The sequence below is a fragment of the Pongo abelii genome, chromosome 17 (genome assembly GCF_028885655.2).
Source record: "Pongo abelii isolate AG06213 chromosome 17, NHGRI_mPonAbe1-v2.0_pri, whole genome shotgun sequence".
NCBI classification, from domain to species: domain Eukaryota; kingdom Metazoa; phylum Chordata; class Mammalia; order Primates; family Hominidae; genus Pongo; species Pongo abelii.
This window is the reverse complement of record NC_072002.2, coordinates 85,089,185-85,114,632: the sequence shown is the minus strand read 5'-3', so window position 1 is coordinate 85,114,632 and position 25,448 is coordinate 85,089,185. Positions and strand designations below refer to the sequence as shown.

The following is a 25,448-nucleotide window of genomic DNA, read 5'->3' as shown; positions in this document are numbered from 1 at the left end:
GAACATCACATCAGTAAATAGTTACCTAACATTTTTATAGCTTACATTAAAAAAAAATTGTAGCTTCATGGGATACATGTACATGTTTGTTACATAAGTATATTGCGTAATGGTGGGGATTGGGGTTCTCGTGTACTCATTACCCAAATATTGAACATTGTACCCAGTTAGGTAATTTTTAACCTCAGCCGCCTCCCCTATTCCCTCCTTGGGAGTCTCTGTGTCTGTTATTTCTATCTTTATGTCCATGTGTATTCATTGGTTAGCTCCCACTTACACGTGAGAACATGCAATATTTGATTTTCTATTTTTGAGTTAGTTATTTTGGATAATGGCCTCCACCTCCATCCATGTTGCTGCATTTTTAGATAATTTGGAAGATACAAAAGTACACTCATTGGGGAGATAAGATGTCCTGTTTCTGTTCTTTTACCTATCCATGTATTTTCACCTTATAGGTATATATTTATCATATTGCTACACCTCACTCCTCAGAATCCTTTATAAATCTAAGGTTTATTTTTAAGTTTTAATTAGATTATACTCTTAGAGGAGTTAGTGAAACATGGTGAGCCATAGCAAGGGCAAGTTTCCACACATGACCCGAAGCGTGAATCCAGGTGGTTGTCAAGGCCCAGGTAGCATATAACTCTTGGAAGGCTTACCTCTCCAAACTTTACAAACCCAGGGTACCTCTACCAGTCATTGTAAATCCCAGGCTTGTAATTTGCTCGCAATTTCTTTAACATTGCCTTCTGATAATGGCTGCTTATCTACTTTCCATGTTGTAATAAAACCAGGAGACAAAACTAGAGGGAATATGCAGGATTAATAGTTATATTAATAGTGTAGTAGTTTTGGTACCTGTTATCCGGAGACTGCATTTTAAAACATGTTGTTTTTGGCTCAAATACAAATCATCTCTACTCCTATTGTTAAACTAGTGACCCATGTACATGGATATACTTGGTGATGTACTACCAATGAATTTTTAATTATTGAAATAAGTATAAAGGCAGAGTATATTAAAGTTATATTAAAGTTCCTGGGACATTATGTTATAATACAGAACCATATGTAACTGTTCATATTTTTCTCTTAGAAATTAAATAGTAAAGTTTCTGTTTGTTGCTGGTGGCATGCTTACTGCTGTTTGTTGGTTTTGTTATTCTTCAGTCTTCATCATGGAAATCATTTTCTACTAAAAAGTGGAAAATAGTGATTTAAGTTAGCTTTTGGAGTTTTGGCCTTTTGGCCAAAATAAAAAAGTTGGAGAGCCACTGCTGTCCCAAACAATACTTGATTACAACTTTTACTAGTCTTAAAAATTAGAGAAATAAGGACAATCTTGTATGGTTTTTAATAAACTCAGATTTTCTTCCTCTCTTTTCAGTTTTTTTTTTTTTTTTTGGTTATTTTTGTTTGTTTAAGTGTCCTTCCTTGGCAGTGAAAATAGTTAACTCAGTATATCTGTCATGCAATTTTAAGAAAGTTTAGTGGGGTCTGAAATTCCAAAGTAGAAACAGCTGCTGCAAGAAGGAAACAAGATGGTTGTCTCTGGGTGCAGCTAGTGGGACACATGGTCCTTCGCAACCATGAAAAAGGGGCCACGTAGCCAGTATTTTAAAATTCAAACAGTCTTTGGTAGAATTATGAATAATAATCTTATTCAACAAAATGTTTCATTTACTTATTTTAGTGTACCTTTCATAGTATTTTGGAGGATATAGCATGAAACAGCATGTTTAGGAGCCTTGTTAAAATTTTATTTTGGTTGAGGTAAATATTTGATTTTTTTTTTTAACAAAGAGAATTGCTTCTATTGCTTTGCACTTTGTTTCCTGCCTGCAGTCTGAATTAATGCCCACTAGTGCTCTTGTTTCATAGGCTTTCTGAGGCATTCTATTTATAATTACTACTCCTTTTCCTCTCCTTCCCCTGCACAGTAGCATAAATTCCTACTTCATGTCATGATCTAGAATTGTTGTGAGTAGTAATAATACGCATATATAAATTATGAATAGTATTATAGCCGAGTTTCCCTTTTATTGTTAGATGCCAGAAAGTAGAGCCCTTTTATCAATTGTGACTTTTTCTGTATGTACTTAAAAAAAAAAGACGGGGTCTCACTGTGTTGTCCAGGCTGGCCTTGAATTCCTGGGCTCAAGAGATACGCTTGCCTCAGCCTCCTGAGTAGCTAGGACCCCAGGCACGTGCTGCCACACCCAGCTTACCTTCTAAGCTTTATTCATGGTTGCACTTTTTTCATATCTCTGGCTTTTTTCTTTCTTTTATCCCTGGTATGCATTTACTATCGTGTTACAATTTACCTTTCCTTGTAATGGGCCTTAAATCTTTTCTCGGACAAGATGGGAGGTAAATAATTTAAAACAATTTATTTTTTTAAAGTATTAAATAATTTTACCAACCACTGCAATTCCCATTTTAATCTTCCTTTTAAAGACACTAACATTTAGTGTCTTACCACTAAATAAGGTTATTTTCCATATTTGCATTATTTCTTATCATTTAACTTAATCTTCCTAAGTAGAATGTTTGTTTCTGACAGGGCTACATTTTTTATATTTTTAAAAATGTTTCTCTCAACCCCTACCACAGAGAAAGTAAGTGCTCCATCTGTCTTGACTGGTTCATTAAAATGTGCAAAACATTTGAGTTATCCTTTTGGTCTTAATATCATAAGTAAATACAGTTAGAAATAAAACCTTAATTTTCGTAGCATAAGTCTCCTTTTATTTTTCTGTGGATGCAGAAGCATACTGGAAGTGGGGTGGTCACCAAGAGGAGGAGCAGATGAAGTATCTCGGCCTGGCTTCCCTTGGCATCCAGCACTCCTACCAGGGGCCTTGATACCAGGCCCCCTGCTGGATATGAGAACCCAGTTCCTGCTGTGTCAGTCTTTGGTGTATCACAGCTCTTTTATATTCAGGACACTAACTTTTCAGAGGGATATTTATAAACATTGGTCTTGTTCTTGAGTCAAACTCAGCCTCATTCAAAGCTACATCCCAGCTGGGCGTGGTGGCTCATGCCTGTAATCCCAACACTTGGGGAGGCTGAGGTGAGAGGATCACTTGAGCCCAAGAGTTTGAGACTAGCCTGGGCAACATAGTGAGACCCCATCTCCAAAAAAAAAAATTTAAAAACTGGCCTGGAATGGTGGCATGCACCTGTAGTCCCTAGCCATTCAGGAGACTGAGGCAGGAGGATTGCTTGAGCCCAGGAGTTTGAGGCCACAGTAAGCTATGACTGGGTCACTGTGCTGCAGCCTGGGTGACAGAACAAAACCCTGTCTCTAAAAACAAAAACCCTGCATACTGCATTCTCTGCCAAGGAGAGAAAACTGAGCCAATGTTCAGTTGACACGAAACTGTATTGTGGCTCCCAACTGTCCAGTGTTTTTCAGACCAGTTTCCCACAGTCTGACTAGGAGTTAAGACTCCTGAATGTGGATTTCATAACTGGGTTTAGTTTGAAGACTAGTGTCACAAATCCGTATCGCTGAAACTTTAACAACCAATTTTAGAGTTGATTATAACAAGAAATCTATTGATTAGAGATGGATTATTGATGTAATTTGTCTCAGTTCATTTCTGTAAACATTTGTTGAGTGTCTAAATATTGGAGATTCACAGATAATCCAATTTAGTACTCTTGGGCTTATGGCCTACAGGGGGATGACATGTACCCAGGAAACATTGTTATAATCATGTTATGTATGATGATGGTAGCTTATGCATAATTTTAGTAATATTTAAGTTCTTTCCACTTGAAAATAATCTCACATTTAAATGTAAAAGGTAATTTCATGCACTTAAATAACATAATGGGTTGTCAGTTTGTGATTTAAATAAACTTGTTCATGCTCTAGTTACTTTCCATGTTTGTGACAGGACTTTGAATTGGTACACAGACTTTTTAAATTTTATTTTGAAAAAAATTAGATTTATAGGAAATTTGTAGAAACAATACAATTTTTATATACTCTTCACCCAGATTCCCCAAATGTTATTTTACACATTTACTTCAGCTCTGTCTAGTGTCTTCTTTCTAAACTATTGGAGAGTTGTAGACATAATGCTTCTTTTCCTCTGAACACTTAAGTGTGGATTTCCTAAAAATAAGGATATCCTCTTACATAATCACAATAATAATTATCAAAATTAGGAGATTACTCAAGGATTTTCAGTTGTCCCACTGCTGTTTTTAATAGAAAAAAAAAAAAGAAAAAAAAATCCAATCCTGGATCCAAGATCCAGTTCAGGAATACACATTGCATATACTTGTCTTACATATTTGCTTTCGCTCATCTGAAATAGTTTCAAAATTTTAAATATTTATGCTCTTAACATTTTTGAAGAATGCAGGCTACTTATTTTTTGTAATATCCTTCAATTAGATTTGTCCTTTTCCCCAGGTTTAGATTTGAGTTACGCATTTTTGGCAGAAAAACCATAGAAGTGATGGGTTCTCAGTGCATCATGTCAAGAGATATTATATCGCTCTTTCCCATTGTTGGTGATATTAACTTTGATTACTTAGTGAAGATAGAATCTGCCTGTTCTGTCCTTTGTAAAGTTACAGTTTTTTCTTTTGGAAGGAGGTGCTCTGAGACTGTAAATATCTGTTTCTCATCAAACTTTCTTTCACTAGGTTTTTGTTTTGCTTTGTTTTACTTTTTTTTTTTTCTCATAGGTTTTTGGGGAACAGGTGGTATTTGATTACATGAGTAAGTTCTTTAGTGGTGATTTGTGAGATTTTGGTGTACCCATCACCTGAGCAGTATACACTGCACACAGTTTGTATCTTTTATCCCTCACCCCTTCCCACCCTTTTCTCTCAAGTCCCCAAAGTCCATTGTGTCATTCTTAAGCCCTTGCATCCTCATAGCATAACTCCCACTTATGAGTGAGAACATGTGTTTGGTTTTCCATTCCTGAGTTACTTCACTTAGAATAAGTCTCCAATCTCATCCAGATCACTGCGAATACCATTAATTCATTCCTTTTTATAGTAGTATTCCACACACACACACACACACAGTAGTATACACACACACACACACCAGTTTATCCACTCATTGGTTGATGGGCATTTGAATTGGTTCTACATTTTTGCAGTTGCAAATTGTGCTGCTATAAACACGTGTGTGCAAGTATCTTTTTTGTATAATGACTTCTTTTCCTCTGGGTAGATACCCAGTAGTGGGATTGCTGAATCCCACTGGTAGTTCTACTTTTAGTTCTTTAAGAAATCTCCACACTGTTTTCCTAGTTTTAAATTCCATTCATGATTCTTATCTGAAACAGTTATTACAGAATTGTTGCCAAATGATTTTCTAATTCCATCATTTCTTTCTATGTTTATTACATGCTACTGTAAGGAAGAACTTTTCATTCTTCCTTGCTTATTTAGTGATTCACTTATTTACACCAGCATGGATTGAAGATTCTTAAGTTTGTTTAATGGGGTATAATCTGTTCCTATCATTATTTGTTTCAATGTTCAAATAATTCTAGCTTTGGCCAGGGGAAATTTCTTCATGATGGTTCTTGTGTCTTTATCAATATTTGAGCCATTTCCTTACTCCTGGTACAGCAAAGTGTTCTAGACTGTCCCAGCTCCATCCTGGAATCAGATATTTGCTCCAAGGGCTCTGATTTCTTTTCATGGAGAATGGTATTTAGAAACCAAGATCTGCGTTCTAGATGTATTCATTGTTCCTGGGGTGTCATTGCTTCTATGTCCTGTCAGTGAACAAAGCTAGTAATTGTCTGTGTATATGTTTTAAATAGTCAACTCATTTATAGTTATATATTATTTTGATATTTGATATGATTAATATGTATTATTTTTATCTTTTAATATGTTTGTTATGAAGCATCATGAGTATTTCCAGAAGACAATGAGTACTTGGTAAACTGATATCATTGTAATGATATTTTACATGTAGTTTTGGATTTCTAATGTATTTAGGGTCATTTTTTACAGTCTTTGGATTATATTATAGCATTTTTGTTATATATGACAATAATTCATTTTTCTCCTTGAAAATATTATATCTTCTTAAATGTTATTCTTACTTTGCTTCTAGTACCTGTTCAATTATGGCTAATGGGTATATTAGCACTGATACTAGGAGTATAATATGCATTTTAAAATCAATATTCTGATTTATTGCATTCTTGATAAAGATGTTTTCAAATTAATTGGAGCTTGATATGACATAATTAATTTGCAGTTTTCTTTGTAAATGTATTTGTAATGGCATTCTGGTGATTTGAAGAGCTTTCTTACTTTCCTTCTCAGCTCTCTCTGGCAATTCAGCAGACGATCTGGCAGCCCCAGAACTCACCTGAGGGCAAGGCTAGTCATGATACAGATGTCTTGAGACAGAGCAATTAGACCTGATTGCGCTAATTTCCCCACCATGCTAGAAGATAACCCCATCAATTACTGATGGATGTATGGAGCAGAGCCTAGTGTGTGCATGAAAGACTTCATTGTTCTGGCCCTTGGACCACTAGTTATCTGTGAAAGCCTGAGCCTGGCCATCTTTTGTGCATATCCTGGGCTTGGCTCTATTATAAAGCTCTCTTAATAAGTGTAGAGAATGGGGATTCAGGCTTAATGCTTAGTTAAATAAAAAATAAAATAATTTTTATGTAATATGTGCCTATTTCAGATTACTTGGTTTTCTTTTGAGCAGTTCAAAAATATTTTGAAAGCACTAATTGAACTTTTTAGAAGAAATTTTTTTTTCAAGTAATAAATACATATGGTTAAAAAAGCTAATAGAGCTTATAGTGAAATTCACTATCCATCTCCATTCACTGAGACAGTTTTACCTCTGATTTTAATTCTTCAGGGAGTTACCACTGTATATCTAAATAGCATGTTTGCAATAATATATTTATTCATATACTACTTTAGTACCTAAGGATTTAGCTCATGTACACAGTTTCCTGCAGATACCACGGTATGTCATAGTACCATAGTGGTATTACTGCTCTTATTTCTCCACTGGTCACACTTGCTCTTCCTGGTTTTGTCACCCGTGCATCATATCTTTTGACCCCAACCCATTTTGAGATGAATAAGACATGGCTGAGATGTACCTGTCCTTTCTTCAGTCTTTCCTCTTCCATTTCTACTACTCATCTTTAATAGTTTTATTTTTACTTTTGCTTTGTGAGCGTTGATTATGTTTACATTCTCATCTGCAGTCTCAATTTTATCTGTAGGTTGCTTCTAAAAGTTGAAAACCGTAACTCACTACAGAGACACTTAGTGGGCTGTGATTACACTTTCTTTTCTCGGCTTCCAGGACCAACTCATCTAATACTCAGAGGAAAAGTTTTCTGGTATTTGTATGTATGTATACATGTATACGTGTGTGTGTATATATGTATATATAAAAATATAATTTAGAAATTGATTTGGGTGATTTATTTTCCCTTGAGGTTCCTGTTTGTTTTTTCTTATATTGTGGGTCCATATCATGTCTCATGTCTTAAGTTTTTCTAAGCTCTTAATCATCCGTTCTCTTCTGTTAGAATTTCTTTTCCTAGTCGTAATTCTCAAAATGATTGTACTGGTAACTAGTGACAAGTGCATGAGAGATAAATATCACAAGTTCTTGCATATTTGAAAATGTCTTTAAATTGCACTGGATTGATAGTGTGGTTAGTTACCATATGTTTGGTGAAAATTGTTCCTCCCAAGAATTTTGCTTCACTGTATTCTAGCATCCAGTGCTACTGATGAGAAGTTGAATTTTCATCTGACTCTTTTTACTTCTTTATGGCTGATGTTTTCTTTCATTATCATCTCTTTGTCCTCAGTGTTTTAGGATTTTTTTTTATTATGTATCTTTTTTTCCATTTTTCTTGCTTGACATTTATTAAGCTCCTTAATTTGAAGATTTGGATCTTCTGTATTTTTTTTGGCTCTGACAAATCTTTTCATATTTATTTCTTTTAAGATGAATTTTCCTTTTTTTGTGTTATATTTTATCTTTCCAGAAATTGTAAGTCCCTTATTAGGCCTCTGAATTTATTTTCTCTTATTTCCTTTTGTATTTCCATATCTTAAACCTTTTTGCACTATTTTCTGTGATATTAAATTTTTTGTTCATAAGCTAAATTAGCTTCTTCAATCTTGGTAGGCTAAATAATTTTTACCATGATTTATAAACAGAGGAAAAATACAACAGATTCTAAACTTTATTGATAGATTTAGTTATAAATTTGTGTCTCTTATTATGACTTTCTTTGTTACTTATATTTTCTAAGTCTGTGTTTATATTAATAGGAACTAGAAAATAAATTTTTAATTTATTGAAGGGAAAACGTGATTGAACTAGGTTCTTTATCACTGTGACAATTTTACATATTTAGAGAATAATTGCAAGAGTTCTAATATCATATTTACATGTATAACTTCTCATTTCTAAAATACTTAAAAACTAAAGAAATGTTAGATTTTAGAAGACAGTGGGTTTGTAACTCTTGTCTTCCTAACAGTTGGTATAGCCATCAGCCTCAGTAGGCCTTGAACAGAATAAAGAATCAGCAGATTTAAGAGCTCTCAAAGAGCTGTAAATGTCGTTTTTTTCTGTTTTTAAGATTTATACAGTTTACATTCTCTTGTCTATTTTCATTAAACTTTTGTGAATTTTGGGTTGTGGTAACTGATAGAGGAAGCATTCATGTAGACATGATTTTGCAAAAATATGAAAAATTGTGTAATTTTATATAATCTGTATGGCAAAATATTTTTAAGTGGTTCTTTGTATCATTATAAAATATATTTTGAAAAAAAGTTTTTGTACAGCTTTGATTAATCACTTTTGATTTATTGAATTTTTTAGATGGAGCGAAGCTAGTAAACCCCCTACGATTCTTGTCTTATTTGTTAATTCCTTCCCTATATTATTATAATGAGGACTCTAATTTGTGATGTTAAGCAGTTTATTGCAAATCTCTTGGGTGTTTGGCATGTTTTGTACATTTAAGTATGTCATAACTTGCTTAAGAGATAGAATTTCTTGAAGCTGTGAATGTTAAGATTGACTCTGTGATTTTGGGTGAATACTTCATTCTATATAATAAAATAAGGTAATGTATTAAAGGGCGCCAGTACCTGTAACATATACCTTGGTTAATAAATAGGAGCCACATAACCCCATTCACTTTGTATTTCTCTCCATTTTACCTGATTCTTCTAGACCTCTACATTTAAAATAATGACAGTGACCACCATGTGCTGGCTGTTCATTACAGTAGTCTTATTTCTCACATAAATTGCTCTGTTTAGGACGAGTAAGCTCACAGTGTTGGTAGATTTATTACAACACATCAATAACAACTTCTTAGTCATAAAAGACATTGAATATTGAAGAGGTTTAATTATAATGATGTATGTAAATGTCCTTAAAAAGAAGTGTTAATAGAAATAACCTTGTTAGTGTAATCATGCCTTTAACTTGTGAATTCCTTTGTCTTCCTGAAGAGTAAGTTAAAATATCCATCTTCTCTTGGTGATGGGGAGGGTGAGAGAAGAGACACACATACAAATCTTATGGTTAAAGGTCAACTTGGAATATGTTTTGAACATATCTTTCCTGTTAGCTCTTAAATTTCTGTTTGCTATCTTTTATTTTTCTCTCTCTTATGGCCTGTTTTAAAATCTTAACTTTATTATCATTTCCCAGAAAATAGAAATGTTTATAAACTAATGATAGGATTATTTGCAAACTTCAAACCAATCCTCATTGCTTGCTTTTTGCTATTAGATATTCCAGGAACAGTAGTAAGTGACAATGTAAAAAATTGTTTGGGAAAAATGCAAAGAGAAAAATTGTGTAATAGCAGATTCTTTTCAGCCTCCTGGTGGCAGTTCATGTGTGTCTATGTGTACGTGTGTGTTTTTTTTTCCTTGTCAGGATTAATTCAGTGGGAAGTAATGCGACAGATTTTGCCATATGGATATTGATGAACCTTGTCATTTTACCTGGCTTAGTGATAGGTATAAAAAAAAATTCTGAACATAATATATGGACCACCTTATTTCATATATTTTAACACCTATTATTTTATTATTATATTAGGTTGAAAAATACTGCTTTTATTGTGTTTTTGGCTCAAGTATATGATTTCTTGGTTAAAGCTGATCATTCCATGGAAACATTTTAAATTAAATGGCCCCTCAAGAGAAAGATCAGCTTTGTCCCTTCACGGGGGTGTTTAGGCAGCAAAGACCTAGAGTATTATGGAATAATTTGTCCTAGGTCAGGCTGCTATAACTGTGTAAGGACAAAAGCAGAGTGGAAGGAGATGGGAGCATCTGGGACCCATTTGTTTCCTTGAGAGGAGACAATGGATCTTTTTAAGGAAATTGTTGGATAAATCAGTGTCTCCTTCTTTCCCTCTTTTCCTACAGGGTCCCTGTGTCCATGATGAGGACTCTGGCCTATCGCTCATCGGAAAACCTGCCCTTCAGGCTCTTTTATATCACTGCCATTTTTATGAACATTTGAATCAGATGGTAAAACATTGTTACCTAGGACGGTGTATGTTTGATTTGAATTTTTCTGCTTTTGATAGAAATTCAGAAAGCAATGATTTAAATGGTAAGTACAATATCTTTATGTTTTTATTTTTGTAATATGTAACTTTTAAAAACTGTTAAAAATACATACATTTGTTTTAAAAATTTGAAAAATGAAAGTATACAGGGAAAACATTCATTTCCAGTTCTACCACCCAGAGAGATGTATTTTCTTCCAGTCTTCTTTCTCTGTATAGCCTTTGTTTTATGTAATTATGTTCATATCTTGTGTACATTTTTGTATTTCCTTCTTTCGCTAAATATTCTACAAGCATTTTTCTATGTTATAAATTCTTCATGGAAGTTATTTTTGACATCTTATTAATATTTTATAAGTTTTGCCCATCAGTACAGTTTTATAGTTTCTTTCTCTATTAACGTCTCAAACTTTTTTGGAACTTTCACTTCTAGGCAATGTACAGTTTTTTTATCCTTCTTGTGAATGAGACTTTTTCCCACTATATTTTCTAATTCATTTTGCTCGTGTATCAGAAAGTTATTTATTTTAGTATGTTATTTATTTGTCACAATATTTTCCTGAAACCTTTTTATTACTTTTGTTTGTAGGTTCTCATAGATTTGCTAAGTATAAGATCTGAGCACATAAAAATAATTATATCTTGTAATAAATAGTAATTTAATAATATAAATAGCTTTTATTTTTAAATTCATTTTTATAATAATTTTTTAGAATCTTGCCATAGTTTCAGACGTACAGAAAAGCTTCAGGAATAGTACAAAAAAATTCTCAAATGTTAACATTTTACTGTATTTACATCCTACCACGTGTGTTTATGTGTGTATAAATAAACGGATATGTGTGATCTATATATATTCTTTCTGAGCCATTTAAGAGTAAGTTGAAGACATGAAGTTCCTTTATCCCCAAATTATTAAGTGTGAATGTGTGATTCACTTTTCTGTTTTACTTCTTGGAGGAATCAAGAAAATGAGATTTGATGAAGTTTTGAACATTTTAAATATCCCTCTTAGAAAAGTGACTCACTTAATTGTTTAGATTTCTCTGGATCAGTTACTTAGAGCATGGCCCTTAAACTAACAGCATTGGCATCTCCTGTGAACTTGTTAGAAGTGAACACTCAGGGCTTCCACTCTGACCTGGGGTATTGGAGCCTCTGGGGCTGGGGCTGAAGCAGCTGCTTTAGCAAGCTCTCAGTGATTCTTATGCACATTAAAAAAAACTCTTTCCTTAGATTTTTTTTTTTTTTTAAATAGTGGTCTATCTTAGAAGCCAGATCCATATAAGTTTTTTTCTTTCTTTAGTTTTGAATTGGTTTCCTGTAATGAGTACCCTTTTAGTTAATTGTTACAGTTCCTAGGAGGGTGTCCATGGTAACAGTTTTCTCGTTGCAGGTTTAGATGACTCATTCAAGTTTTGGAGGGCTCCATCTAGGATAAGTCAGGATCGAGATCCAGGTTCTCTCTCCACCTCAGAAACAACGGTACTTGCAAAGAATGCATAAGTCCTTTATTTTGAATCTCTGAAAAAATTTGAATTTGCATAGTGGGAGACTTAAGAACACAAAGTGTAAGGTTATAACAGCTATGATTTATTTGAAGTGCTGTCTGCAGAATTTTGCTAAATTATTGTATTCAACCTGCACATCAGTCGTACATTATAGATACTTATCTTGCTTTTCTGTGTGCGCAAGCCACTCTGAAGTAAAGTAACTTTGTGATCATTAGTGCTATAAGTAGCAGAACTGGAGTTTGAACCAGGGTGTGCCTTGCTACGGTATAGCTACACTGAATATCTCTTTAGTTGAGAATTTTCAACCTCTGTTTCCTACCTTTTTTGATAGTACAAAAGTGTGAAAATATGTTTTTCGTTAGTATTAGAAGAGAACAAATCCTACATGATTAAAAATGGTTGATTATGCTGAAATTGTGCTTAAGGGCAGGGCAATATGCAGAACATTCAGATGATTCTAGTGTGGTGCTGACAACTTTAAACACACTTCTAAATACTTGAATCACATAGAAGTTTATCTGGAATACCTGAAATTTATATATGCCTGTCTGCATGCCCTCTTTCCTTCCGCTTTCATTCATGCATTCGTTGCTTTTTTTGCAGAAAAGTTTGAAACACTGAGTATTTATAAGGAATGATTGATACTAGGTTTCAGTTATTTACAAACATACAGAATCATTTATTCTCAACTGGGAAACGTTACTTTTAATTTTAAAGTGTTTTTGAAATAATTACTGTATTATACAACATATCAGGAAGGCAAAGATTTGATACACCTGTTTCCAGGAACAAAAATAATGTGAGAATAATAATTATTATACAGACATTATAATGTAAAGATTATGTTTAATCTATCTCCTAGTTTCTCAAAAGACTGATACTTTTTGCTACAGTTTTAAGTCTTTTTTTCCCTAGATTCAAGAGAAGTATTTGTGTTTAGTGCTACATTGGACCTTCATATGGAAAAGTAAGATAATTACCCGAGTTCCACTAGATGTCATGCTTTCCTTTCCAAGGTGGAGATAGTGTGTACCTTTGTCTCAACAAGAGCAGTAATATGATAAATGCCAAACTGAATTGTCTTCATTGGTTATTTAGTTCACAGAAGGACAGCATGAATGTGTGCTTAAAAGTAAATTTTGTTTGGTTAGCCTATTTGTCAAAAGGGCTATAGACTAGCCTTGAAATCTTTGTACATATTTCAATTTTTTTGCTTTTAGTAGGTACTCCGTAAATAATAATTGCTCTAATTAACTTTGAGTTATCTTAGCTATTTTGTGGTGAGCACTAAAGTCGTATTTATCCTATGCAAGAAAACCTAAATACAAAAAGCAAAAGCATATCAACCTTTTGAATTTCTCTATTTTGTAATAACATATAAATCTTACAGGTTAGAATACTAGATTTTCTGAGAAAATTTGGAAATATATTATTTATTGTAGTCATTATTAAAGAAAGAGGCACCCTGATTAAAGTGAAGGTCTTTAACTTGTTTGTGTTTGAATGTAACACAGACTTTTAGAAATATATACCAATGGAATCTTTTCAGTTTTTTTTAAAGAATTTTGTAATATGTGTAAAATTTATTTCTTATTATTTTCCCTAAAGGCTAGTGTATTCTGTTAAAATTTTTATAGAAATTTACTTTTTACTTTCTTTTTCGGGAGGTTTCCAAACAGAATTTTTAGAATGGGTGACTTTTATTTACAAAAATAGTCTTAGTACCCTAATTCTACTAGTTGTATTTTCTTTACCATACCCAAGATGGTGTGTATCTTTGTCCCAACAGGAGAAAAATCTGGAGCGTGTTTTCATTCTGCCAGTATTACTTTAAACCAAAGCTGTCAGTACTTAGACCAAGTCATACTTTCTTATGTATAAGAAAATGTTGAAGTTACAAATTGAGGTATAAGTTGAATGGATGTAAATCATTAAGTAGCTTATCTGCTTATTTATATCTTTGTTTTGTTTATCTCAGAACTGAGAAAAATGCAGTCTTTTATTGGTTAGTTGGCTGGTTTTTCCATTTTGTCTTTCCAAGGAAAGCATCATATTTTGATTTGGGTCATGTCATGCAGCATGCTCTCCTGGGTCACTGTCCATTTTGTGCTGTTAATGCCAAGTTAGGGACTTTCATGCTGTTACCTAATGTGTACTAGTTCAGTTGTTTGGCAAGCTTTGTAAGGATTGTTGGGTCCTGTATGTTTGATAAACTGCAGATAGAGTAAGCAGAGTGTCATTGTTAGCTTTGGGGCATTGCCCTTGTAAATGCTTCCTCAGGAGTGGTCTCTATCGAACTCGATATTCTCCTCCTCAGGGGTAGGAGGGTGCAGCCATTAGGTGTTGTTTTTCTTCTTGAAATCACGTTTATATCCAAGATGGATAGCTGTTTGTGCCTCTTACACACCTGTGTGCAGCAACAGCTTTATGACCAAAATTTGGTCTCTTCTGTTGTTCCTGAGCAGAACTATGTCTGTATTTTTTTAAATTTATCAATTGTCAAAATAAAATATGTGGGAAATGTAATTCCTTTCTTTTTGAGCCTTTCTTTGTGAAATATGTGATACTTTCAAACTTTTTCTGGAGCACAGATTAAAAGAAAACTGATTTTAGTTTTTCTAAACATTTAAAGAGAATTTTTAAACTTCATAGTCTTAAAAAAACTAAAAAGCATTGTTACTATTTTGCAAAAGAGGAAATTAGGGCATGGAGTGAGGTCCCTCTCCATGGAGTGCATGCTTGTTCAAGTTCCTAGCATGGTAACTGGTAGACCATTCTTTTGAGTCCAGAAGTATGTTTGCTTCCTCGTTCACTCTAAGGCGAGATGTGATTGATCCCATAAAAGATGGTGTAGTCAAGGGACAGTGAGGTTTCTTTAGAGGGAAAGATGAAATGAAAAGTGATTTTGTGTAGGAAGTGGCCACTGAAATAGGCTTTAAAATATTATCCCCTTCTCTTTTATATGCATATACACATTTGCAAGGGACTGAAAAGATTCAAATATTCCTTAGGATTCAGTGACCATTTAACAAATGACAAAAGTCTACTTGAGAACATAAAGCATACTTAGACTTTCTAACTAAATATGAAGTTGTGTTGTACTGAAAGCATTAACATTCAGAAAATGCAAGAGGTTGTTTCGAGTAGAATGTGGGACGGAAAGCTAAAGTTTGATGACCTGACTAATCAGATAGGAGTTAGTTAAGAAAGCTGAATCAGCTTTTGGATTTGAAGAGGTAAGATATAATAGCTATAAAGATAAAGATGTAAGGATATTTCAGCAGCATGGAATGGCATGAAACATTACAATTGATATGAGAGAAATAACGTATTGACACTCATTTGATGGTAGTTAAAATTGTTTTATAGAAGGAAGAGTAGACAGAGGAGAGTTTAAGCAGGGATGGATCCAAGAGGCTTTCTAAAAGAAAAATAGTTTTGACATAGGCATCACTGATAGGCCATACAAATACCTCCAGCATGGTGACCCCAGGAAAACTTGAGGAGGTGGCAGTTTGTGTGATGGTGGAGAGAAAAAGAAAATGTTATACTCTGTTTAAATAAATTTCAGCTACCTGTGGATTATCCAGAGTCTAACAACCTTGTATATTTAGTTAGGAGGAAAATACAAGTGAGACAACTCTTGGAAATTTGTGCTCTTAGATTACACAGGACGGCACAGGAACTGTGACTATGTTGTGGGGATAATCTGTCTCTTTAAGTGGTCCTTTAGTTAGACATGCAAGAATTGTCTATCATCTTCTGCTCATTCCTTCAGAGGAATTTTCTGAGCTTTCTTTTTTTACATATATTGTACATAATCCATTTGAATTATGAATCTATTAGTTGAAATAATTTAAACTTCTTGTTATAATTTGGTTAGAATTAATGATTACAAATTGAGAAGCATGCCAAAGCTTTCCTGCTCTTGGGCATATAGAGAAAGGTATTATTTATTAAAATGAACACATGGAACTTAGAATCTCTTAGAAACCCTTCATATCTTATATTTTTCCATGTTTTCAAAAGGCTAGACTTGTACTTTATTTTTTTCACACTACAATCCTTATTTTCTCCCTTTGTACCTTTTTAAAAACAATTAAATAAACTTTTTTGGCACCAGTACTGCTTTTGAGGGAAGATGATGAAACTATTATAAGATCATTTTGGCAAATACAGTATTCAAGTTCTGAATTAACTTTGAAAAAGAGTTAAAGTGTCTAGTGAAATCACTTGCTTCTGTAAGGCAGATACAAAGAAAATCATTTTTGTACACTGATGCATTTTTGCTTATATGACAGAAATTGTTTTTTACATTCCAATTCTACTTGGATATGGCAAATGATTCTGCTATTTTCAGTGATTTCAAAGGGACTTTCTCAATTTTAGCTGCTTATTTTACACTGAAGCATAATTTAGAAACCTTCTTTAGTTACCAAATCTGCTTACAAACACATTGAAGAACAATTTTTTTCAGTTTTTATAAGCAAGATTTGAGTCCATTTTATTTTTTATTTTCCCCTAGTTTTGAGCTAAAATGACAAATAAAATTGTATATATTTGAGATACACAGTGAGATTACTTGATATATGTATATGTGATGAAATGATTACCACAGTCAAATTAGTTAACACATCTGTCACCTTAGAGTTAACCTTTTTTTTTTTGTGGTGAGAACACTTAAGATCTACTCTCAAGAAATTTCAAGTAGACTGTGCAGTGTTATTAACCATATTCACCATGCTACACGTCAGATCCCCAGAACATACTCATCTTATCTGAAAGTTTGCACTCTTTCACCAAACATCTCCCCTTTTCCCCAGCTCCTATTCCCTAGCAACATCCATTACACTAATCTGAGTCTGTTTTAGGACAGTACCTTTAAGTAGCATCAACCTGCTCTAAAAAGCTTGTATTGTCTTTTGTAATATCTGTAAAGTGATAAGACTAGAAATATATTCAAATTCAGATTTTTTTTGTCTTACTGAGGGATTATAAATTGAAGATCTCAGGATATGTCATGTGGCAGATGTGAAAGCGAGGGAAAAGTCTAGATTGTGATTTTGCACTTAGCCCATTCTAATGAATTGAGCAAGTGATAGATACAAGAATTAGACTCTCGCTGTTGTAAGAGGACAACCCTAGTTATCCTACTTACTGTGAGGTAGAGCGCAGCGAGAAGCTTGACAGGAAGGGATGACTTAAGCAGACTAAGTTTGCTCTTAAACTAAGCCAAGTCCTCCTCCTTCACCTGGGATGGGACAGGTGAAGTTAGTCTAGCTGAAGTTCCACGGGGACACAGGGGGATCAGGGAGAAAGAAGTAAGCCTCTCTTCTCAAACAAGGCCAGCCAGCTTTCTCAAGAGGTACGTCTGAGGACTTCCTCTGATTTTAATGCATTTATGCTGTCATGAATGCAGTTCTGGACTGAGAATCCTAATTAGTCTTAACTTGGACAAATCCCTTAACTTGTGGTCCTTTTCTCTAAATGAGGACGTGGACTAGGTCAGGCTTTTTCTACCTATAGCTTCGTAGGCTCATACTGCACCTTCCAGTAGCTAATACTTAATGCCAACATTGTCTAGTTATTACTTGGATTTTAAGGTGAAAAATAACATATTTACATATCGATGTACTTTATCAAATGTAACCAAATACTATCTATTGGAGATTATATCTAAACAAGCAAAGATTTGAGCATAGAACTGGGACAATTTGCTTCAATACTTTTTTGCTTTTAGTTATTAAAATAGCAATATGTTAGTTTAGCACACTTAAAAAATAGAGGCTAGTAGAAATATAAATCATCCATAATCAATTTTAAAGAACCATATAAAGCAATCATTGTGTTTCCCCAACCACATGGGGTAAGTTATAATACAATAAGGTACTTTCTAAAAGCATCTTTTCTAAACTTGTATATCCCTTCTGTGGACTATACTAAGGAAAATCACATCTTTATTAATGCCTGACCTTTGTCATGAATCACAACTTTGCTTTCTTCTAATGAGCCAGGTATTTAGTGGGCCCTTATAAGCTTTCTTTTCCCACACTGATTGTTGAAACCACAAACCAGGTACCTACTTCTATTTATATCACTAATAAGGCCTTCTTGAGTCTTTATCAATTGAAAGAATGTTCAGTGAAATGACAAAGGATTTCAGCATCATTATCCCCTTAACTTTTCTTATACAAGCAAAAGAGTTGTGGCAGGAGCCAGATATATTAGCTTGTGCATAGTTTGTGATATCAGTCTTGGCATAGGATTATTTTCTTCACAGAACTATAAATGTTGTCTTGATATCTGTTGACAGGAACATTTTTTCACATACCTCTCATTGCCAATTGTAGGCAAATATATTTTTAAAAATATAGGTATTGATGGGACGTATCTCAAAATAATAAGAGCTATCTATGGCAAACCCACAGCCAATATCATACTGAATGGGCAAAAACTGGAAGCATTCCCTTTGAAAACTGGCACAAGACAGGGATGCCCTCTCTCACCACTCCTATTCGACATAGTGTTGGAAGTTCTGGCCAGGGCAATCAGGCAGGAGAAGGAAATAAAGGGTATTCAATTAGGAAAAGAGGAAGTCAAATTGTCCTTGTTTGCAAATGACATTGTATATCTAGAAAACTCCATTGTCTCAGCCCAAAATCTCCTTAAGCTGATAAGCAACTTCAGCAAAGTCTCAGGATACAAAATCAATGTGCAAAAATCACAAGCATTCTTATACACCAATAACAGACAAACAGCCAAATCATGAGTGAACTCCCATTCACAATTGCTTCAAAGAAAATAAAATACCTAGGAATCCAACTTACAAGGGATGTGAAGGACCTCTTCAAGGAGAACTACAAACCACTTCAAGGAGAACTACAATGAAATAAAAGAGGATACAAACAAATGGAAGACCATTCCAAGCTCATGGGTAGGAATAATCAATATCGTGAAAATGGCCATACTGCCCAAGGTAATTTATAGATTCAATGCCATCCCCATTAAGCTACCAATGACTTTCTTCACAGAATTGGAAAAAACTACTTTAAAGTTCACATGGAACCAAAAAAGAGCCCGCATCGCCAAGTCAGTCCTAAGCCAAAAGAACAAAGCTGGAGGCATCATGCTACCTGACTTCAAACTGTACTACAAGGCTACAGTAACCAAAACAGCATGGTACTGGTACCAAAACAGAGATATAGATCAATGGAACAGAACAGAGCCCTCAGAAATAACGCCGCATATCTACAACTATCTGATCTTTGACAAACCTGAGAAAAACAAGCAATGGGGAAAGGATTCCCTATTTAATAAATGGTGCTGGGAAAACTGGCTATCCATATGTAGAAAGCTGAAACTGGATCCCTTCCTTACACCCTATACAAAAATTAATTCAAGACGGATTAAAGACTTAAATGTTAGACCTGAAACCATAAAAACTCTAGAAGAAACCCTAGGCAATACCATTCAGGACATAGGCATGGGCAAGGACTTCATGTCTAAAGCACCAAAAGCAATGGCAACAAAAGCCAATATTGATAAATGGGATCTAATTAAACTAAAGAGCTTCTGCACAGCAAAAGAAACTACCATCAGAGTGAACAGGCAACCTACAGAATGGGAGAAAATTTTTGTAATCTACTCATCTGACAAAGTGCTAATATCCAGAATCTACAAAGAACTCAAACAAATTTACAAGAAAAAACAAACAACCCCATCAAAAAGTGGACGAACAGACACTTCTCAAAAGAAGACATTTATGCAGCCAACAGACACATGAAAAAATGCTCATCATAACTGGCCATTAGAGAAATGCAAATCAAAACCACAATGAGATACCATCTCACACCAGTTAGAATGGCAATCATTAAAAAGTCAGGAAACAACAGGTGCTGGAGAGGATGTGGAGAAATAGGAACACTTCTACACTGTTGGTGGGACTGTAAACTAGTTCAACCCTTGTGGAAGTCAGTGTGGCGATTCCTCAGGGATCTAGAACTAGAAATTCCATTTGACCCAGCCATCCCATTACTGGGTATGTACCCAAAGGACTATAAATCATGCTGCTATAAAGGCACATGCACACATATGTTTATTGTGGCACTATTCACAATAGCAAAGACTTGGAACCAACCCAAATGTCCAACAATGATAGACTGGATTAAGAAAATGTGGCACATATACACCATGGAATACTCTGCAGCCATAAAAAATGATGAGTTCATGTCCTTTGTAGGGACATGGATGAAATTGGAAATCATCATTCTCAGTAAACTATCGCAAGAACAAAAAACCAAACATCGCATATTCTCACTCATAGGTGGGAATTGAACAATGAGAACACATGGACACAGGAAGGGGAACATCACACTCTGGGGACTGTTGTGGGGTGGGGGGAGGGGGGAGGGATAGCATTGGGAGATATACCTAATGCTAAATGACGAGTTAATGGGTGCGGCACACCAGCATGGCACATGTATACATATGTAACTAACCTGCACATTGTGCACATGTACCCTAAAACTTAAAGTATAATAATAAAAAAAAAAAAACAAGCTTTAGGTTATTGTTACCTAGTATCTGGATCTAATACTATATAAAATAAGGCATTTAATGTTTGTTTATGATTGACTTATTTAGACTGAACTTCTTTCCAGATTTACTTTTTAGATTATGTGCTTAGCTTACATTTTTTAGCTGCAGCTTTCTCACTTATTTCTTGGCATCATGACTGTTATACTTACTTAATGTGGTGAAAGATGGTTAAGGGCTCAAGTTAAAAGGAGGATTTAAAAAACTGTATATTCCATTTTTAGTAATTCTTCAAATTTATATTCTCTTTACTATTAGAAACTGCAAATAAAAATAACCTTAGTTTTTGCTTTCATTTCATCATGGTAATTCTAAGGTACTCTAAGTGTTAAGATGTATACACAATCAATGTACAAATACTGTGAGCTATATAGGATCTGAGTCTGGAATGACGGTTTATAACTTCTATGGATAGCTAATGTTGTGTTACATGTACTGATATGGAGGCTACCCAGGTATGGGCACTTCATGTTACTTCACAGAAGAGAAACTGATGGTAAGGAAAAGAGTTATCTGACCTCACCACGTAAGTATTTTTCACCTAAGAGGTGCCAAACACATCACTTTGTGCTTTTTCAGTCTTAGAAGGTCGGTCTGCTCATTATAAACCTGTAGGTGAAATTGTACTTGCTTTCCACGGATTTTGTTATATTTAATGTTGTATTCTGAAGCAATCTCAGCATACTGGCACAATTTTTTAGTGTTCTTCCTTGATAGGAGGTACGATAGAGAAAAATCTTTTAATACTTCTAATTTTTTAGGCACTATTAAAATTTATGTGTGCCATTTGGAACATTAAAAATATCTTTATTATGAATCAAGAAATGCAAAATATCACAATAAATTATAGTTAAGGTGGTATATTTTAGCCTTCCTAACATTTGGGCAATGAGGGAATTGGCCTTATGGGAACCTTAAACTCCTAAATGGGCCTCAAGTCAATACTGCTCCTTTGAGTTACTGATTTATATAAATGATAACAATTCCTTTAAGAAGTGGAAATGCCGTTTAAAAAAACTGCTGTAACTCCCAAGATATGGAGTCTTTTCTAGTTATCCTAACTAGTATAATTTTGTTTTAAACCTCCTTGTTTAAGGATATCTTGTGTGTATGTTGCCTGTGTTTCATTTTCCGTACTGTAACATTAATAAGTAAAATAATTTACTGATTCATAGGTGGCACCTTCATTGGAGAGTACTGAATTTCAGCCGCTTGTGCAGTCAACAACACTTCTACCTGAAGCCTCCCATGACCCGTTTGTGGCTCAAGGTATCCTTTTAGTGAAGACATTCTACTGTCAAAAAGAAAAATGACAAGTTGGTCCAGACAGATATTTTGAAAGTAAATGCTTAAAGAACAAAATTTTAATGAAATAAGTAGACCATTATGAAATACATTTAGAACCAATGTATCAGAAATTATTAAAATAAATGCTTTTAATTAATAAATGGAATTTGGCACTTAATAGTCCAATTCCTGTGTGACTCCTTATTAGGCACTCGTAGGTATTTGACATTTGAATTTGGGAACTGATGGGTATAACTTAACTTTATTTTTTTCCCTTCTTTTGAGAAAACACGTTGCTACAAGTAATCCACTTGAAAGTAAAGTGATTCTGGTTTTAAGTATTTTCTAAGGCTATGCTTCCATTTAAAGGCACATAAAATGTATTGAGTCTTTATTTTATTAGAAATGCACAATACACAACTTGGGACTTATTTTTAATAATGGCAGTATATAAATTTTGCTCCTTGTACTGGGAACTGCTTCCAACCCTGCTGTGCTTCAAATTTGCAACTTTGCTTTTTTTTTTTTTTTTAAATTCTAGAGAGTATATAAGCCTTATTCAGTAGCATTAAATTCCTGACTTGAAAGGACTATACTACCTAAAAAGAAAGTAATTTTAAACACTGGCATACATATAAGTATATGCAGAAAAATTGCTTTCTGAAACATTTAGAAAAACTTGCTGAATTAAAACTTTGAACTTTGATTACAATATTTGTTCCAATGATTTCCTAAACAGTGTTCCGTTTTGGTTTTTAGTAATTCATGTTCACTATATATAAAATTGTTTAACTGTAGAAAATACTCATTTGATCTTCTTAAGAACAAAAGGAGCAAACTCAGATTATTTAAATGGCTAAGGACATAGGGCATGAAATGAAATTCGATCATGAATTTCATGAACATTTATCTCTAAAAGCATGTTGCCTTACTCTGATTTTTAACAGCTTTATTGAGATATAATTCACATACCATATAATTCACTTGTTTAAAGTGTATGCTTTATTGGTTTTAAGTATATTCAGAGTTGTGCAACTGTCACCACGATCAATTTTAGGATATTTCCATCATCCTGCAAAAAAACCCTATACCCATTAGCAGTCACTCCCTGTCTCCCGCATTCTTGGCACTCTACGGAATCACTAATCTACTTTCCTTCTTTATAGATTTGCCCGTTTTGGACATTTTGTATGAATGGAATCATATAACATGTGGTCTTGTGTGACTGGCTTCTTTCACTTAGTGTGCTGTTTTCAAGGTTCATCCATGTTCTAGCATGTATCAGAACTTCATTTATTTATTGACAAATAATATTCCACTGTATGAATATATTACATTTACCCATTCATCACGTGATATAGGCATTTTTGTGGACATACAGGCTTTCTGTTTTTTGTTTGGATTACCCTTGATTTTAAATTTATTTTATTTTCAAGTATTATGCTTTATTTTTATTTTTATTTTTTTTTGAGGCAGTCTCACTCTGTTGCCCGGGCTGGAGTGCAGTGGCGCAATCTTGGCTCACTGCAGCCTCTGTCTCCTGGGTTCAGGTGATTCTTCTGCCTGAGCCTCCTGAGTAGCTGGGATTACAGAGGTGCGCTGCCACACCTGGCTAATTTTTGTATTTTTAGTAGAGCCTGGGTTTCATCATATTGCCCAGGCTGGTCTCTAACCCCTGACCTCAGATGATCCACCTGCCTTGGCCTCTCAAAGTGCTGGGATTACAGACATGAGCCACCATCCCCGTCGACAAATAGTATGCTTTAAATGTATATTTATGCAATTTTACTCTTTGCCAATCATTTCAGCACATATATATGACCAAAAAAAAAAAAAAAAAGCATATAGAAGAAAGAATACCCACAGAAAGGGGAGGCATGAACAGAGGATTAATCCTCACAATTTTTTGGTGATGTATGACGCTATCAGGTATATTCCTTTTTTTTTCACAACTTGGAAATAAGAGATCAGGGTGTCAAATGTCCTCCTTAGTTTTACAAAATAAATTAGCAAGAAAATTGAAAAAATGTGTATCAATTTATATTCTGAACTAGCTCTCTTTACAGAAAAATTCAAAAAAGGTTTCTATATGCTTGCTCTAGAAGTGCTGAAGATATGTAATACATATTTTATGAATACTGAAAGATTTCCCTTGAAATCATTTGGACAATTTTCATTAGAATTATCTCAATTTAGTTTTTTCCACTTTTATTTCCAAAGATTTATCATTATTTTTTAAGAGACAGGGTCTAGCTCTGTCACCCAGGCTGGAGTGCAGTGGCATGGTCATAGCTCATTGTAGTCTCCAATGCCTGGACTCAAGTAATCCTCCTGTCTCAGTTTCCCAAGTGGCTAGGATTACAGGCATAATATTTGAGGGGAAAAGAACACAAACTCTCATGTAAAAGTAAGCAGAAAACATGAAAAGATAATTCACAAAGGACCTAAAAGTAGCCTTTATCTTTGGAAAAATATTATACAAATTAATACTACCCGAAGATACTTTTTTATTTATTAAATTGCCAACAATCAAGTATTGGCAGTACATTCTTTTGGCGAGGCTGTGGAAAATGAGCGCTTTCATACATTGTTAGAGAAAATGCAAATTAGTATAATTTTGGAAGGGAATTTGGCAATACATAACAAAACTATGTATTTACCTTTGATTAAACAATTCCACTTCTAGGAATTCTCTTTTATTTATCTCCAGCAATATAAAAATACATATGTACTTGGTAATTTAGCAAGCATTGTTTGTAATTATAAAACATGGAAACAACACAAATGCCTGTAAGTAGAAGGATAGTTTTTAATAAATATATAACAATATATAGATAATGATAAACATATAACAAAATTATTTATAAATAAAATTTATTTTTAAAATAACAATGGAGAACTACAGCTATTAGAAAGAGGGGGCTGGGCACAGGAGCTCACACCTATAATCCTAGAACTTTTGGAGGCTGAGGTGGGAGATACTTCTCGCGATAGTGAGACTGTATCTCTACAAAATATAAAATAAATTAGCCAGGCATGGTGGCACACACCTGTGGTCTCAGCTACTCAGGAGGCTGAGGTGGGAGGATCACTTGAACCCAGGCTTTGAGGCTTCAGTGAGCCATGATTGCACCAGACTCCAGCCTGGGCAACAGAGAGACCATTTCTCCAAAAAAAAAAAAAAAAAAAAAAAAGGAGAAGGGAGGATATCTTCAAACAGATATAGAACAAATTTTAGGAAATATTGTCAAGTGAAGAAAGAAGCACAATGATAAAGAGTATTTATAGTTTATGATATTTACAGTTTTCTACTTTTGCATATGAAAGAAGGGGAAATTTAAAATACATGTATCTATTTGTGTAGAAAGAAAACAGGAAGGAACAGCTGGAAATGAATGAGATTAATTATGAGAACGGGTGGGAGTTAGTTAGGAAATAAGAG

General features: G+C 34.2%; 1 protein-coding gene across 5 annotated transcripts in view; it reads left to right on the top strand.

Annotated features, from left to right (window-relative positions):
* RTTN (rotatin) overlaps positions 1-25,448 on the top strand; it is a 204,391-nt gene that overhangs the window by 119,212 nt on the left and 59,731 nt on the right. For all 5 annotated transcript variants that reach the window (XR_008516017.2, XM_024236082.3, XM_054538073.2 and 2 more), the window contains 3 exons: positions 10,465-10,654; positions 12,007-12,095; positions 21,895-21,988. Coding sequence is in view for 4 of the 5 variants with exons in the window: in XM_024236082.3 (XP_024091850.3) it covers positions 10,465-10,654; positions 12,007-12,095; positions 21,895-21,988 (373 nt within the window). In the remaining variant the exon portion in view is untranslated. The remainder of the gene's footprint in view (positions 1-10,464; positions 10,655-12,006; positions 12,096-21,894; positions 21,989-25,448) is intronic.